At 43.3% G+C, this 17,084-nt stretch overlaps 1 protein-coding gene across 2 annotated transcripts in view; it reads right to left on the bottom strand.

Moving 5' to 3' along the window:
- Positions 1 to 881: 881 nt before the first annotated feature.
- The window catches only part of NECAB3 (N-terminal EF-hand calcium binding protein 3), a 295,795-nt gene continuing 279,592 nt past the window's right edge, over positions 882 to 17,084 (bottom strand). For both annotated transcript variants that reach the window (XM_029613752.1, XM_029613753.1), the window contains 3 exons: positions 4,862 to 4,939; positions 1,574 to 1,665; positions 882 to 1,089 (listed from right to left, as the gene is read on the bottom strand). In XM_029613752.1, coding sequence (XP_029469612.1) covers positions 1,061 to 1,089; positions 1,574 to 1,665; positions 4,862 to 4,939 — 199 coding nt within the window. In that variant the 3' untranslated portion in view covers positions 882 to 1,060. The remainder of the gene's footprint in view (positions 1,090 to 1,573; positions 1,666 to 4,861; positions 4,940 to 17,084) is intronic.

Here is a 17,084-nt window from a genome sequence, read left to right as displayed (position 1 = left end):
ACACTTTCTCTCACTTTTTGGGGTAAAACATTTTTGCTGTGTTTTCTGTTTAGCATTTGCTTAAAATGTTTACATTTTCTGAGAGAAGGCAAGATGAAAAGTCCTCGTGAGTTCAAAGTTATACTCCTTCCTATGAATGAGAAGGGCTGTGTGGGGGTGAGTTTCGCTGGCTGCCTGCCTACCCCATTTCTTTGTTTTTATTATATCAGTTGTCTTATGGGGGCAAAGATTCCTTGGTCCCTGACTCGAAATATACCGCAACTATAAACCTGCCTTTGAGACTTGGGAAGGGCACTTTTCAAGGCTCGTTCCCTGGGTAAATGGTGTTTTATTGTGGAGATGGGCTCTTTAATGCCTGCCCACCTGTTATGTGAGTAGAGGTGTGTGCCGCTCCCATCGCGTGCGTGCTGTGACCCGCCCTGTAATGCAGGCGTTCCCGGGGCAGGAGGAAAGCATTCTGCGCACCTTGGGATGTTCAGAATTACGCGCACAGTTTCGGTTGGGGGGAAAAAAGGTCCCTGCGGGAAAAAGTAGATACAAGTCTCTGCGGGTACTCTTTTCCCCCCTTTGGTTATTTTCAAAGCGAAAGTATTCGGGCAACTTTCACTTTCAAAGCGGGCAGAAAGGCCGCGTCGGCTATTTTAAGTTCCCACAGACTTTGCAGTAGTAGGAAAATTGCCCAAATCTTTTCCCTGATTCAGCCCAATCGCTTACTTGTCTTGCCTGCCTGTCTTTGGCAGGCTGTAAGCTCCATAGAGTGGGGTGCCATGTCTTGCGTGGATCTGTACAGCGCCGTGCACACCTTCTCGCAGAGCGATGTTCATACTTAGCAGTAGAAATAGAAGTATTTTGCCTGGAGTCTGAAAACCAGCCCTTTAAAATGTGTTTCCCACTTCACTTTATTATACAGGGCAAGAATTGTTAACATCCAAACAAAAACCCGAATGGAAGGACACACACACACATGCTTGGTGTGAAAGGAGGAGCCTGAAGGAGATACAGTGGTAAGATTCCTAGTCTTTAGGACTAGGGCAGGGTCTGGGGAGGCGTCCGGTCGATATCAGTTATTGTTCATTATCCACCATGAGGCTGGAAAGAAAGAAAACAAGAAAAATATACAGCTTAGTAACACCAACATAGCAAAAGAATATCAGGCTGCTAAAATCACTTGCTGTGAATGCCACAAATAATGTATCATTATGTATATAGGGACTGATTAAAACAGGGGCGGGCGGTGTATATCTCTTGCCTCTTAAAGAGAGGGATATGCTAAAAAAAAGCCAGATCAGGTAATCTGATTGGTCAGTTTGGCGCCTCCTAGCAAGTTCAATTCAAAGTGCTTCACAAACAGACTGAACTATTATTAGTACCAAGAATCACTGGCATAAATGTGGCCTGCTTCAGAAGGGACAGAATCTGAAATCCACTAAGCTGGGACCTGACCGTGTGAAGACCAGATTTACATGGCCTGGAAAACGGATCCCTTCTACAGTCTACAAATTCAAGTACTCTCCCCAAAAAACTTGGTGCCTTCAGGGCAAAATCTGAGTGTTTATAGTTTGGAATAACTCACTTGGGAACAGCATAGTGGTGACAAGCTCTGGAGACTCCAAGAAGTCTATGATTGCCCGTTGGAAGATCTTACTGTAGTTGGACTGCAGATGACTGAAAGACAATGACATAGTTGATTTGTATGAAAGTTGGCAATGTGATGTTATAGATACCTCCTGATTACAATTAGTAATTTAAAAGCTAGGGTTAAAATAAGAAGTCAAGTACTGCTAACTCGAATTAAAAGTAAGCACTTCCTTAGACTTGCTAGAGCTCAAACAAAATAGACAATTTCCTTTTCATTCAGCCAGACCAGTCCATTCAGTTTGCTTCCATTCTTCAGGGTCAGGCTATCAAGATCTTGTTACCCAGTGCCACAACTGTAGCATGTATCATTCCCTGAGGTGGGATCAGGGGTTGACATGTGGTGGAGCTGGTTGGTCTACAATTAGTCTGGGCAGAGATGCATATAAAGGACTCTTCGCCACTCTTTTAGTAGGAATAGAGAATATATACACAGACTTCCTCAGTTGAAACAAACTGGATCTTGGAGGATACAGTCTGTCTCTGGAGATGTTCTTGCAGACTGGGGGGATTTTCAAAGGGTTAAGCGCGTAACCACGAAAACCCGCTCCTGTGCGCGCCGAGCCTATTTTGCATAGGCTTGGCGATGCGTGCAAGCCGCGGGACAAGAGTATGTCCCGGGGCTTGAAAAAGGGGCGGGGAATGGGCGGGAGCAGGGCCGGAGCCGGAGCCTCCAGGCACAGCGGACATTTGTTGCCGTGCCCAGGATCGCGGGCCGGCCGTTGGCCGGCGCACGCAACCTACGCCTGCCTGGAAGCAGGTACAACTTACAAGTTAAAGGTAAGGGGGGGTTTAGGTAGGGCTGAGGGGTGGGTTAGGGAGGGGAAAGTGGGGGGGGGGGGGGGGGGGCGGTGGAAGGAAGGTTCCCTCCGAGGCTGCTCTGATTTCGGAGCGGACTCGGAGAGAACAGAGGAAGACTGTTTGGCTCGGCGCATGCAAGTTGCACAATTGTGCACCCCCTTGCGCACGCCAATCCTGGATTTTATAACATCTGCGCACGCTTATTATAAAATCAGGCGTAGATTTGTGCGCGCCAGGTTGTGCGCACAATTCTTAAAATCCGGATCACTGTGTCTAAATGAGAAGAAGCAGTGATGGACTTGTTGGCTGTCAGTGGCAATGTATAGGAAATTCATCCGGTGTGGATTTCCTGATTCAGGTCTGGCCAGTTCAGGTTTTCTTTAGGTTCCCTCTGTGCCCTCTAGTGGGTAGAGTCTTGCAGAAGATTTGCAGGCATTAGGGGCGAGTGATATAGTTAGCTCACAATTGTCTAAAGCATCCTTAGTATGTGGATTTTGTGAGGATGCTAGATAGGATCCATCATGGTTGCATTAGGACAGGCGCTTACTATTCGGGAGTCTCAAGCATAGCCCTTTGGAGGGCTCATCTGAGAGGAATATTCTCAAAAGGTTGTAAATTCCCTTTTGTGGTCTAAGAAAGTTTTCACATCGAGAGTCTGGAAGTTTTTTGAGGATTGATACTTGGTTAGGAAGATCTTGATTAGAGGAGCTTCAGTACCAGTTATGTTGAGTTCTTGCAGGGGTTTGGTTAAGGGTTGGGCCTTAACTCCCTATAAATGCAGGTGGCAGCTACTGCCTATTATGGAAGTTGGTTGTTGGGCAGACATTTTCTCATTTGGAGGTGTCTTGAGTTTCACTTACTTAAAGAAGCATATGAGCCTCTGAGTGAAGGGTAGTTTAAGTTGCTTAATCTTAAGGTGAATTTTTTTTTTTTTTTTGGTAGCAATCTGTTCCACCAATTTCAGCATGGCAGGTTCTATTGTGTAGAGAACCCTTTGGATTCTTTGGATGAAGTGTTGTGGGTTCACATGGTTCCTTGTTCTTTCCTAAAATGACTTCACATTTTTTCATCTTATCTAAATGGTCTATCTCCCTTCTTTTCAAAAGGTCTCAAAGGGAGAAGAGTAGGCTCAGTTTTGTCAACTAAAGATCAGAAAAGTTCTTGTGTTGTAATTAAGGATTACCAATAGTCTCAGAACATCAGAATATCATTTGTTTGGTTCAGCGACTCTGAAAGGGTTGGAACAGCTTCAAAGGCATAGATAGCCTATTGGTGTAAGGCTTCAATATCCAAGGGATTGCTGTTTCCCAATAAATTGAAAACATACTCTTCCAGGGCGCAGGCGGCTTCAAGGACAGCACTTCATCTGGTGTTGCAAGTGGAGATTGGTAGAGTGACGACCAAGATCCTCTTTGTATACATGACGCCCTTTGAGCTAGGGAAAAGGCTTTCTGTGTTTCAGAAGTCTTGAGATTGGGCTTGGCAGTGTTCTACCTAGTAGAGAGATAATTTGGGTACTTCCCATGCATCTGGATTGATCTAGCTGGATTAAAAAAAGGAGAAATTAGCTCTTACCTGATCATTTCCTTTCTTTGAATTCAGCCAGACTAATCCAGGATCCTCCTTGTTCTGCCACATGTATTATTTTCCCAGTTCATTTTCAGAATAATTGTTTGGGTACGAAGTTGGCATGCTGGATTTTAAGGTAATAAACCTTATCAAGAAGTGCAGGTTATGTCTGTGCTGTTTCTGTTTGTTTCTCCCTTGGAAACCCTGTCGTGTTTATTTAGGAGGTGAGGGAAAAGTTTACTTATTAAAATGCTTATCTTAGCTTGTTACAGAGAATACTGGCAGGCTGAAGTCAGCATGGGAGCCTAAAAGGGGTGACATCAGCAAATCTGTTAATCTGTCTCCATCTGCTGGTTGGGAGGCATAACCCATACATCTTGTCTGGACTGGCCTGGCTGTCCTCAAAGAAAAGAAATTATTAAGTAAGAACTAATTTCTCCATACCTCAACTGGGTATTGTGCATGGCTAATTACTTAGACAATATACCGGTACTTCACTCTAGGCAGAGGCTTCAAAAGGGTTATGTAATTCCACTAATGAATAAGCTGTAGGTGGAGCTGAGGCCCAGATGATACCATAGTATAAATTAAAATACATTTATACTAGGTGTCTATATGCAAATGGAAGATCAGGGGGTTAGACTGTCTGACACTAAATGAAGAGGCTACAGAAGTTAGGGCTCTTCAGCTTGGAAAAGAGACATGAGAGGTTTATAAAATCATGAGTGGGATGGATTGACAGGGAAGTTATGTATCCATTCTTCTAGTACTAGGACCAGGGGATGCTCCATGAAAGTAACTGGTAGCATATTTAAGACAAATTTAAGGCTATGTCAGCTGGATTCTACACACCTACCTTCTCCATGACTTTGTATCCTGCCAGAACTCGTACAGCATGAAGCAGGAGCCACTGGTAAGCTTATGAGCAGAAACACTGAAAAAGAAGGTCACCAAAGTCTTAGTGCATACATTTTTCATTTTCTTAAGGAGGTGGCCCTGATTTTAGCTGGCCTGTTTCTTGGCACTGTTTTTGACACTCTTGGTTTTATTCTTAGTACTCCATTTATTTTTTTTATTACATGCTTCCATTTCTGAAATAAAATCTATGCATCTCTTATTCCAATCACTCCCCTATTTTTAAATCTCCCTGATGTCTCTCTTCAGCCTCTGGTGCTGTTACTATATTTGCAATGCATCATGGGATTGTCAGCCTAGATCTCAGATTATGAACAGCTCAGCAACACCTCCATTTTACTTTGATAATATGGGAGGCGGTTCAAAAGGGATCTTTCGAAAACCATTACCTTGCCTTGAGAACAAATACAAACATAAAAAAAAAAGAAAAAGAGGAGAATACTGATATTTTTCTTCTGCTGACTAATGTAAAGCAATAGACCTACATTTTAATTTAAGATTTTAAGCTGTCTCAAATTTTAACATACCACAGCTATCTAATATAGGTAGAAGGGTATCATGGAATATTTGATGTCACAGAATATATTTAATAATTTCACACTTTTTTTTTTTTACTCTGGCAGTTTTCTCCTAATCCTTTGCATCTCCAGCTCAACTGGAACCAGGGGATCTGGCGCATAAGTCTTCATTTACAACTAACCAGGGATTTTTGCCCAATGTTATAGTATGCTATTTCTTTTTCGTATGAATTTGGAGGTCCATATTGAGTAAGCAGGAAAGTTTCCCAGGTATCTTTACCCAGATATCCTGTGGAACATTCCTGGGTAACTTTAGACAGTTATTTTTCTGATCCATACAGCTAAATTTATCCAACTAGTGCTGAAAACCAGTCCAAGCAAGATCAATTTTAGCCCCACCTCTGGAATACAGCCCACCCTGCCTCTTTTTATCTGGCTAAATTTTATGTTGCGGTTCTGGCCGCGAGCACCGCGGCCAGGCCCTTACTTCTTGATTCCCGGACCTGCTCCCGCCTCCGGAGTCCTGGCTTGCGGCCTGTTTGGCGGCGCTGCCCCGCTGGGGCAGCACCGCTGTGAAGGTTCCGGTGGATGTCCTGCTCCTAGTCACGCGCGCGCGCCACTTGGGTGCCTTTGTAGCCCGTTTCCCGCCAGTGCCGACTCCGCCCAATTCCTGACGTCAGACGCCGCGGCCTTGATAAGCCGGCCGCGGCCATTCAACCTTTGCCTTGCAACGGGTTAGCATTCTGGTTATCTGTTGCGTTGCGCCCCGGAGTGACCTGCTTGGCTACGTCGCTCCGTTCCTGCTACAGTATCTGCTTGGTTCCTGCTTGCTTGCTACAATACCTGCTACAGTTCCTGCCTGGTTCCAGTACCCGAGTCCTGCTACAGTTCCTGCCTGGTTCCAGAACCCGTACCCAGTTACAGTATCACTACTGTCCTAGTCTGGTTCCAGTTACCTGTCCTGATCCACAACCCCCCTAAGTCCCAGCGGCCGGGCTCCTACAGGCTCCTCCCGGTGGGGCTTCGGCTTCCAAGGGTGAAGAGCATCTACGTCCCGCCTGAACATCTGCCTCCCGGCCTGCTGTTCATCAGAGACATTGTCCATCTTTTCCTAGTCTCCAGCAGGTCGGCCCAAGGGTCCACTAAACTGAGACTCCCACAACATTTTAGTCAAGTAATGACTTAATCCAGGTAAAATTTGGCCGGTGAGAGGACTGAGAAATTCAAATCTTGAGGGTTTGTCTGGGTAACTCCAAAGGTTATCTAGACAAACCCTTTGAATATCAACCTTTTGGAAATTTGCCATCCATTTCTGCTTGCAAATAATTCTGCATATTTAAAATGAATGGAAAATGACCTGCACCTCAAAGGACCATTTTTAATGGATCAAAAGTACAAAAAAGCTCCCAATCTTTGTATATACACAGTTGGTTTTCCTTTATTTCATAATATAGCTCTTTCAGCTGTAAAATGCTTTTCTCATTTTTGTCCACTCTCAGAATCTGCAGTTCACCTTCAACTTTCATTGATTGAGATGGCTTTTAGAATTCTGTTCTTATCTTATTGTTTGAAGTCCTTTATTTGCAATTTGCTTTTGGTTCTGTTCAGTGTATGTTTTTTTTTCCAGCCCTGCTGCCCCTGAAACCAAAGTACCTCTTAGTGCTGCCATAAAAACACCCTAAAGAGTAGCTTGGCAGATGCTTTCATTGACATATAAATTGTAAAAAAAAAAAAAAAAATTATTTATAGATTTTTCTACTCTCTCGTTAAATACGAAGCTTCTAGGTAAGGCATCATTTAGCTTCCAAAGCATCACTCCTGCTGTTCTGTAAGGTTTTCAAGCAGTGCTGTTACTGAACTGTGAGCAGGCCATGTGATATTCCGCATATAGACATTTGATAGCTCCATTCTCTGTCTTTTCTATAGACAGAGAATGGAGCTATCAATGCAAGAATAATTTATGTGTAGTGCAAATGAAAGAAATAATTCAATATCTTCCATGGGTCACAAAGTCACACAGGTCTAAGACTGTGGTTACGAATCTGTTTTTTTTTTTTTCTTACATACTATGCCATTGTTAATTATCCCATATTACAATGTCCAGCTAATATCAACTGTCCCTCATTGCTTTCTGTTTATAGAAGAAAAATCTACTTCAGATACATTCCTTGTTCTGTGACAAGATCACTCTCTTGATCTCACCTTCATCAACCACAACTGTTTAGAACATATTAAAACTGATTACACTCAAATTCCTTGGTCAGACCACTTCCTCATTCATTCCAACATCAAATTCCTTAAACCACAAATAAAACAAAACTTAAAACCTATAGAATTTAAATATCGACTACCTTATAATATTGAAAAGCTGAAAGGCAAACTAGAGGAAAAACTTACAGATCTTGACAATAAAGACTGCAGTTCAGCAACGGAAGCATGGTTAAACACAACCAAAAAAATAGCAGATGAAATAAACCCCATCAAATCATTACAGAACAAAGAAACAAAACAAAATAGTCCCTGGTATAATGAAAAAGTAAAAGATGCAAAGAGAACTCTCAGGAAAATAGAGAAAGAATGGAGAAAACACAAAACAACTGAATCTCTAACTAAATACAGAAAACATCTAGCTTTTTACAAACAATTAATCCTTAATGCTAAAAAAAAATAAAATACTACAGCAATAAAATAGAATAACCCAAGAACCTTATTCACCATAGTATCAAATCTCACCAATGACAAACTAGAATCACTCCAAAGTCTACCAAAAGTAAAATGTAATGAAATAGCAAAATTCTTCAATGACAAAATTACAAACTTAAGAACCAAACAAGAAATTAAAATGCAAAAAAGAGATGTTAATCAAAGGTCTTCCTTTATTGAGATATCAGAGCTGGAGGTAGAATCCATACTAAAAAACCTAAACCCGGCTCCGCACAAAATAGACTCAATACCAACATTTGACATAAAAAAAAACCCAGCCAACACAGTATCCCCAATGTTAGCTAAGATCATAAACCTATCCTTGGAAGAAGGAACAATGCCAGATATATTGAAAGGGGCAATTATAAAACCAATAATAAAGAAAAAAAACAGCGACCCCCTGATTCTGAGCAACTACCGCCCAGTCTCAAATCTTCCCTTAATAGCTAAATTTAAAAAAAAAAACTGTACAGAAACAGCTAGCTGAACACCTAGACAATAATAATATACTTTATCCATCGCAACATGGATTTCGCAAACACTACAGCACTGAGACACTACTACTCTCAGTAACTGATAATATTCTTACAGGTTTTGATAGCGGAAAACATTACATTCTAATAATGCTTTACTTATCATCAGCCTTTGACATACTAAACCATAGAATACTACTAAAAAGACTTGAAGAAATTGGATTGCAAAGCAAAACATTCAACTGGTTCAGTTCATATCTAAAATAGGTTCTTTCAAGTTGAGATCGAAGACATATTATCAGAAAAATTCAATCTTGAAACAGGAGTACCGCAAGAATCATCCTTGTCGGCAACCCTCTTTAACATATACATGCTGCCCTTATGCCATCTACTAGCAGGACTGGGAATCATACATTACATTTATGCAGATGACATTCAACTAATTCTATCAATCGATGACACAATAGAGAAAACGTTAAACCTAGCTAACATGTACCTAGATATTATCAAACAGCTGTTAAACCGAATGGAACTTATTATTAACATTGAAAAAACAGAATTTCTACATTTAGAACGAAATAATATCAAAATCATTCAAACTCCAATAATACTCAAAAACAACCAGAAAATAGAACTAGCTGAAAAGGTACGGAACCTCGGAATAATAATGGACCCAGAAATCAATCTAAAACAGCACATATCAATAAAAGTAAAAGAAGGCTAGGCGAAACTCATGATTCTCAGGAAACTAAAACCCCTACTAACACCTGCAGATTTTAGAACAGTACTTCAGGCACTAATATTCTCCAGTACTGACTACTGTAATGCACTTTTACTAGGACTCCCGAATACAACATTAAGACCACTTCAAATACTACAAAACACAGCTGCAAGAATACTAACTGGAAAAAGGAGGGACCATATAACTGAAACTCTAGCAGAATTACACTGGCTACCCATAGAACACAGAATAAAATGCAAAGCCCTATGTACCATACATAAACTAATACATGATGAAAAGCAGACTGGCTGAACACAGCACTACGGGTACATGTCCCACACCGAAACCTAAGATTAGCAAACAAAGCACTCTTGACCATTCCTTCATTCAAAACAGCGAGACTAACCCAAGTTAGAGAAAGGGCTTTATCCTTAGCAGGTATTACACTGTGGAACACAATGCCTCTAGAAATTAGATTACAAAGAGACCTCAAAACCTTCAAGAAAAGTTTAAAAACAGGAATAGGCAGAAGAGCAACGGCACACAACACTATTCTCAAAATGTGCATATAAATTTTCCTCACAGATAACTTAATAGTAATACACAGAGCATGTGAATTTTACCTGTGAATAAGTATCTTACAGATATACATGGTCAAGACCTACATTACTAAACAATTGAGAGTTTATATGACGTGATGTAACCGAACCTTTTTGGCACCTGTTAGAATGTACTATAGTATACTTTCATCTACTTGAATTTATGTGCCTGCATGCAAACCATTGTGATGGTATATAACTTAACGACGGTATAGAAAAGTTTTTAAATAAATAAATAAATGTACTTGACAGTACATTCTTTTCAAAACTCATCTCCCCCTCTCCCTCAAAAAAGCAAGACAAAATCCTTTGTATCTTTCAGTTGAATGCCACTGGATCTCCATACAGTTATACACAGGTGCCTGCCCTGGTGCTGCTTGAGCACCCCCAATATTGTTTCCTGTACTCCTATCATTTGGGAGCTGAGAGCTCCATGCTGCAGTGCTATGGGGGAAGACAGTAAGGAAGTGCTTCTGTCTCTTTGCTCTTGCTCCAGCCTTCCCCTGCAGCAATGTTCCCTTAAATTTTTGAAAATCTGCATATCCGAATATTTTCTTTTTGAGCAACTTTTTATAAAACAAGTTCATATTTGTGCACTAGGAGCCAGTATAATGCAAATAGTATCAGGATTTCTTGTGTGTTATGTTTTGGTGTGTGTGTGTGTGTGTGTAGGGTTCATGACCTGTCTGCATGCACACAGCTTAGAGCAGAGCTTTCCAAACTTTTCATGTTAGTGACACACTTTTTAGACAAACATAATTTCATGACACAGTAATTCAGTCTACTAGCAAACCAGAGGTTAAAGGTTAAACGAACGAAATGTATTTCGACAATTTATGTATGTTTCCTTAAATATATACAAAAATAAAATGTTTCATGACACAACCTATCTTGTGAAAACCTTTCATTTATATTAAAAATATACAATATTCCAAGATTGTTATTGTTATAATTTATGAGAACAATAATAAAACAAAGTTATTGTGTTATTCAATTTACCTCTTTAATGAGATGTTTGAGCTTGATGGGATTGACCACAGCTTTTGAATATTTGGTGTTAATAAAAAAAGTTCAAAGGGTCTTCTGCGTAATTTTAAAAAGCTGGCCAGTTTCACACTATAAAATTATTTGATAGCCTCATTTAACTAATTCTATATGGCTATGAGAGTGAAGTCTGGACTATATAGGAAGGGACAGAATGTCAATATAAATCCTGCACCTCCAGTTCTCTAACTCTGTGCATCCACTGAAATTTCCCCAAACTATAAAGCTTAGATGTTTCTCTTACAGCTCATCATACTAAAAGATATTTTCAAATTCTGGTGTCACCTCACAGTAACAGCAGCACAAACACCTTCCACTGCCAGGCACATTGGAGTAGATTTTATAAATGTACGCGCGGGCGTACTTTTGTTCGTGCACCAGGCGCGAACAAAAGTACGCTGGATTTTATAAGATACGCGCGTAGCCGCGCGTATCTTATAAAATCCGGGGTTGGCGCGAGCAAGGGGATGCACATTTGTGCAACCTGCGCGCGCCGAGCCCAGCGCGCGCTGCCCGTTCCCTCCCTTACCCCCCCCCCCCCCCCCCCCCCGGCCCTATCTAAACCCCCCCCCACCTTTGTTGGCAGATTTACGCCTGTGGAAAGCAGGTGTAAATCTGCGCGCGCCAGCAGGCTGCTGGCGCGCCATCACCCGACCCAGGGGCTGGTCCGGAGGCCTCGACCATGCCCCCGGGCCGGCGCCATGCCCCCAGGCCCGCCCCTGAAACGCCGCGTCACTCGCAACCCACCCCCGAAACGCCGCGTCACTTGTGGCACGCCCCCGACACGCCCCTCCATGCAAGCCCCGGGACTTACGCGAGTCCCGGGGCTTACATGGATAGGCTCGGGGCTTGCAAAATAGGCTCGGCGCACGCAGGGGGGGAGGTTGCGGTAGGTTTTCTGGGGGTACGCACGTATCGTACGTACGTACCCCTTTGAAAATCTACCCCATTGTGAACTAACAGAAAACCCCACAAAAAAGACACTCAAAATCTATACTTCAATCCCATCATAACATAACAGTAATAACACCAAGGACTCAAACAACAATAACCCTACCTGTGAAAAAGCAAGGGTAAATATTACACTGGGTCCTAGAATACCAATACACCACTTACTGAGGAAACAAAACAAACTCGACTGCTATAGATCCCTATACACTATATGCTAGTAGAATCTCTCATCATGGTCACACACGCAGAGGTAGATCTTAAAAATTACGCGCGCGCGTACTTTTGTTCGCACATCAGGCGCAAATAAATGTACACTGGATTTTATAAGATACGCACGTAGCCGCGCGTATCTTATAAAATCCGGGGTCGGCGCACGCAAGGGGGTGCACTCGGAGGGAACTTTCCTTCCACCCCCCGCTACTTCCCCTACCTAACCCCCCCCCCCCGGCCCTATCTAGACCCCCCCCCCTACCTTTATCTGAAAAGTTACTACTGCCTCCGGGCAGTAGTAACTTACGCGCGCCAGCGAGGCAGGCCCTGACACAGGCCGCTGTGTCGGGGCACTCGGCCACGCCCCTGGACCGCCCACACGCCCCCGAACACGCCCCTGATCCAAAGCCATGCCCCCTGGCCACACACCCGACCGCCCCTTTTTGCAAGCCCCGGGATTTACGTGTGTCCCGGCGCGCGCAGGGGGGTTTTAAAAGGGTTACGCGCGTACCCCTTTTAAAATCCGGCCCACAGAGCAGAGACAGACCCTCACCAAATACAGAATACAAAATAAAGGAGCACAAATTAGACAAAAACTGAAATGGAAACCCCAAGAAACCAGACTCTGTGTATTAACAATGGAAAAACAGAACCACCATTCCTCATAAAACAAATAAAATCAAGAAACATAAAGCACCAGTTATAATAGTAAAACCACCATACTAATAAAATAATATTTTAAAACTAGTGATAAATAGAATTTCTATTAATTAAAATCATATACATTTTTTATAATTTCCCAAACACCAATAAAATATTTCAAAAAAGCACATATATCAAATAACACCCAATAATTAAAACTAATAAGGATTTTAAAAAGCTCCTGTTGTCCAAACGTGGGAGCTCTTGATTTCCAGTCACCCTGATATTGTCGAGGATTAGGATGTTATCCTCTCTCTCTCACACATACTCACATGTCCATTCTCTCTCACATATACACTGTCACATACATACACATTCATGCTCTTATACTCACCATAACCTCCCGTTCTCATAGACACTGACACACTTTCAGGCTGTAAGACACTCTCTCCCCCTCCACATACACACCCCCACCCCCGCACTCTTACTCCCCTGTATTTTCTCATACACACTCATGCTCTCACTCTCACTGGCTCCCTCACATACACACAACACACACACCCAGGCAAGCTCCCAATCATTCTCATTCAAACACACTCACACCCAGGCAAGCTCCCAGTCATTCTCACACACTGAAACTGTCCCCCAGGCAGGCTCCCATTCATTTTCACACCACTCCCTCCCCATCCCCCAGGCATGCACACATTCATTCTCACACACACAGACCCCCAGGCAGGCACCAATTCACTCATACACACATACACCACACACAGGCAGGCACCCATTCTCACACATACAAATCCCAGGAAGACACCCATTCATTCTCATACACAGACACACCCTCAGGCAGGCACCCATGCATTCACACACATTCACCCCCAGGCAGACTCCCATTCATACACATGCACACACTAAAGGCAGACCCCCCTCTCTTTATTTTGCCAGCAACCTCGGAACCTCTCTCGTTCCTCTGCTGCCACTGTCACTGCTGCCGCATGGCTATTGGGGAGGCGCTGATTGCTGCTACTGGCAGTGAAGCCCATTCTGCTGCCTCCTCTGTGCAGGCCCCGTGGGTTTCCACTTCCTCCATGCTGATCTCATAAATTGTGAGATCCGCATAGAAAAAGTGCTACTCTTGCACATTCCCAAAGATTACATGTGCCAACCAGTAAAAAGTAATTTTTTTTTTTTACCTTTGCTGTCTGATCTTAGTTTTCTAATCGGTTGGTCACAGGCTTTTTTGTTCCACCCCCCCTTTCTTATTTTTTTGCCAATTCCTTTTATATTTTATATATGCTCTCCCTACAAACCTCCTGCTCGAACTTTGCCCCACCAAATTAAAAAAAAAACGAAAGACCTGGCTCTTCAAACAAGCATTCCCAGACTAGACCCCGGAGTTCCGCAACTTCCTCAGCACCCATGCCCTCCTAGGTCCTCTCCAACTCCTAATCCCTCTGCTGCCACTTGTGGCGTTAATCTTACCGCTAAGTTATGTTAAAAACTGTTTATTGCTATGTTATGCACCGGGCTTGTGCGACACACCGGCACACCGCAGGCGACACACTAAATTGTCGCGACACACACTTTGGAAAGCTCTGGCTTAGAGGGAACAACACCTTAAGGCCCACTGGTTGGCTGTGAAATGTCTGACCAATGGGCTGCAGGGGAGGGCGGGCATTGCTCTTCCGTTTCCTAGTTACTGTTCCCGCCTCCCCATGCAGATTATTGGTTGGCTGTACAATTTCTGACCAATGGGCTGAAGGAAGACCAGAGAGTAGCTGCAATGGAGATAGGGAGTGCTGCTGGGAAAGGTAAGGGAGGACAGAGGAGCTAAAAGGAGGGTGAAAGAGGGGTTGAGAGAACTGCTAGGGGATGGTTTAAAAGGGAGAGGAGGGGCCAAGGAACTGTGAGAGGAGGAGGGACTGGGAGAGGAGCTGTGGAGAGAGAGGAGTAGACACAGGCTGTGAAGCCAGAGAGAGCTGAAAGAGGGGACATGGGCTGAGGCAAGATAAAATGGGATACAAGCTCCTCACAGAGGGGCCTGTTAGACGTCCCTTCACCTGCACACACCAGACTGTGCCTTTTCAATTCTTTGAAACACTCTCCCACAAACCCTGCGCTTGGCAGATGACGTAAATACGTTTAAGCAGTTATTGAAGACATGGCTATTCAGGCAGGGGTTTTATTAATCAGTCGGACATTGTGAAAACATTTGTGTTTTCTTTGCAACATTTCTGTATAATTTTCTGTAAAATTTTATGCATGTTATTTTGTACATCGCCTAGTATTTAGGCGATTAACAAATTTGAATAAAGATAAAGAGATCGGCTGCAATAAGAGGATTGGGGTGAGTGGTTAGGTGAAGGGAACTTAAAAGGGAGAGAGAGAGAGAGGTGACTGTATAAGTAGTTGTTTGGACAGAGAGGAGGGGCTGATAGAGGAGATAAATCATGAGAAGGGTTGTAAGAAGAAATGGGATCATTGTTAAGGAAAGAGGCAAGAAGAGGTGAGGAGCCTGATGGAAGTGGCAGGAGGGGGAGACTAGGAAGAGGTGAGAGAAGATAATGAGCTGTGGAGAGACAGTTGGTAGATAGAAAGAGATATACACAGGGAGGAAAAATAACAAATGGTAAAGAAATGAAAGGAAGACCAGAAGCTAAGCTTAAAAAAAAAGAATGAGGAGGCAGAAAGGAGACTAAAACTATGTGCAAGCAGAAACAGAGGAGAGATTCAAACTAAGACACATGGATTGGAAAATTGTTTATTCAAAGTTTGGGTGAAGATTTCTGTGCTGGGGTCATGGGATGGGGGATAGGTGATATCTGCCATTTTCTTCTAGACCTGTAATCACCAGGGTAAATAAGATATTTTCCTGAAATGATAGGGAAGGGGGGAGGAAGCTGTCGTGGTATGCGATATCTTACACTGAAAAAAGAAATTGTCATCTCCAGTATTGTGAGGGTCTGTGATCAGGGCTTGAACTGAGGGAGGTTTAGGTGAACATTGCTCCCCTTGTTCACCAACATAAATGAAACATTCCCCTGTTATATCCCATAAGAGAGCAGTTATCCCTGGGGTTTCCAAACTGAGGACAGGAAGCCCCACGTGCTGGGGAGGTCCTGACTGCTAAACTGCCAGGGTTCAGGGCCATGCAAGCGCTGGGACTCTGCAGGCATTGGGCCTGGCTGTAGCCTGGAAGCTGCGAGTGCCGGGCAAAGTGCCGCAGGGGGGGGTGGGGAGGCAGGAGCAGTTCCAGAAAAAGAAGTGCCTGGGCCGGGGGAGTACAGAGCAGGGAAGTGATCCAAGCTTGAGGAGGACGGGAATCGGAAACTGAAAGATGACCTCAGCCTGCCCATGAAGGGAAGCCTTAAGGTGTTGATGAGGGGTAGAAATCGGTGAAGAGAAGGTTGAACCAAGCCTGCAGAGGAGAGCAGCTGGCTAAGGAGGGGTAAGGAGTAACTGGGAGGGGGACAGAGAAGGGCAGGTCAGTGGGAAATGAGGAGGAGGGAGTGAAGCTGGAAGAAAGGGTATTAAACCTTCTCTCCCCCAATGTAAAATTCAAAGTATGCCCCTGCAGGAGGGGGAGAATTAAGAGTGCAGACAGAGTAAGGAGGCGATAGGGGGAAGAGGAAAAGATGGGAGAGGAGGAAAAGGAGATTAGGAAATTGAGAGAAAACAGGGTTAAGCCTTCCCCAAGTCCTTGCTTGCTCCTCTCTGGACATTTATATATAGGCTGTCTTCTGTTTCTTTTTTTTCTTTCTTTTTTTGTTGGAGGCGCTGTAATTTATGTTCAGTTCAGAATCCCCCAATCCTTTTCAAAAGTTGGCTCCTACGCAATTATATAAAATACTTAGCCCAAATGATCCAGGTGCCTAATAATTAAATTATCTCCTCTCAGTGGCTAAATACAGACCCTTTGTGTGTGAGAGACAGCATGAATGTAAGTGTGTGACTGAGAACCTGTATGTGTGAGAGAGCATGTGTATGTATGATTAAGAGCCTGTGTGTATAAGAGAAAGAGAGAGATCATGTGTGCAATTGTCTGAATGAGAGCCTATGTAAGTGAGAAAGCGAGCTTGTGTGTGACTGAGAAAGAGGAGAAAGTTGCAAGCAACTCCCTCCCCCCCTCCTAACTCACAATAATCTCAGGGCACCTGGAAATCAAACTTTCTCAGGGATGGAGAGCAGAGCAATATTTTTATCCTTATTATTTATAATTATTGGGTCTTTGTGTCTACTGTTTTGAAATATTTTATTGGTGTCCATTCATCAGCTGTTTTGAAATAATCTGTCTTTTTGTTAG

The sequence above is a fragment of the Rhinatrema bivittatum genome, chromosome 8 (assembly GCF_901001135.1).
Source record: "Rhinatrema bivittatum chromosome 8, aRhiBiv1.1, whole genome shotgun sequence".
NCBI lineage: Eukaryota > Metazoa > Chordata > Amphibia > Gymnophiona > Rhinatrematidae > Rhinatrema > Rhinatrema bivittatum.
Note: the sequence above shows the minus strand (reverse complement) of the source record. Positions and strands in the feature narration are given on the sequence as shown.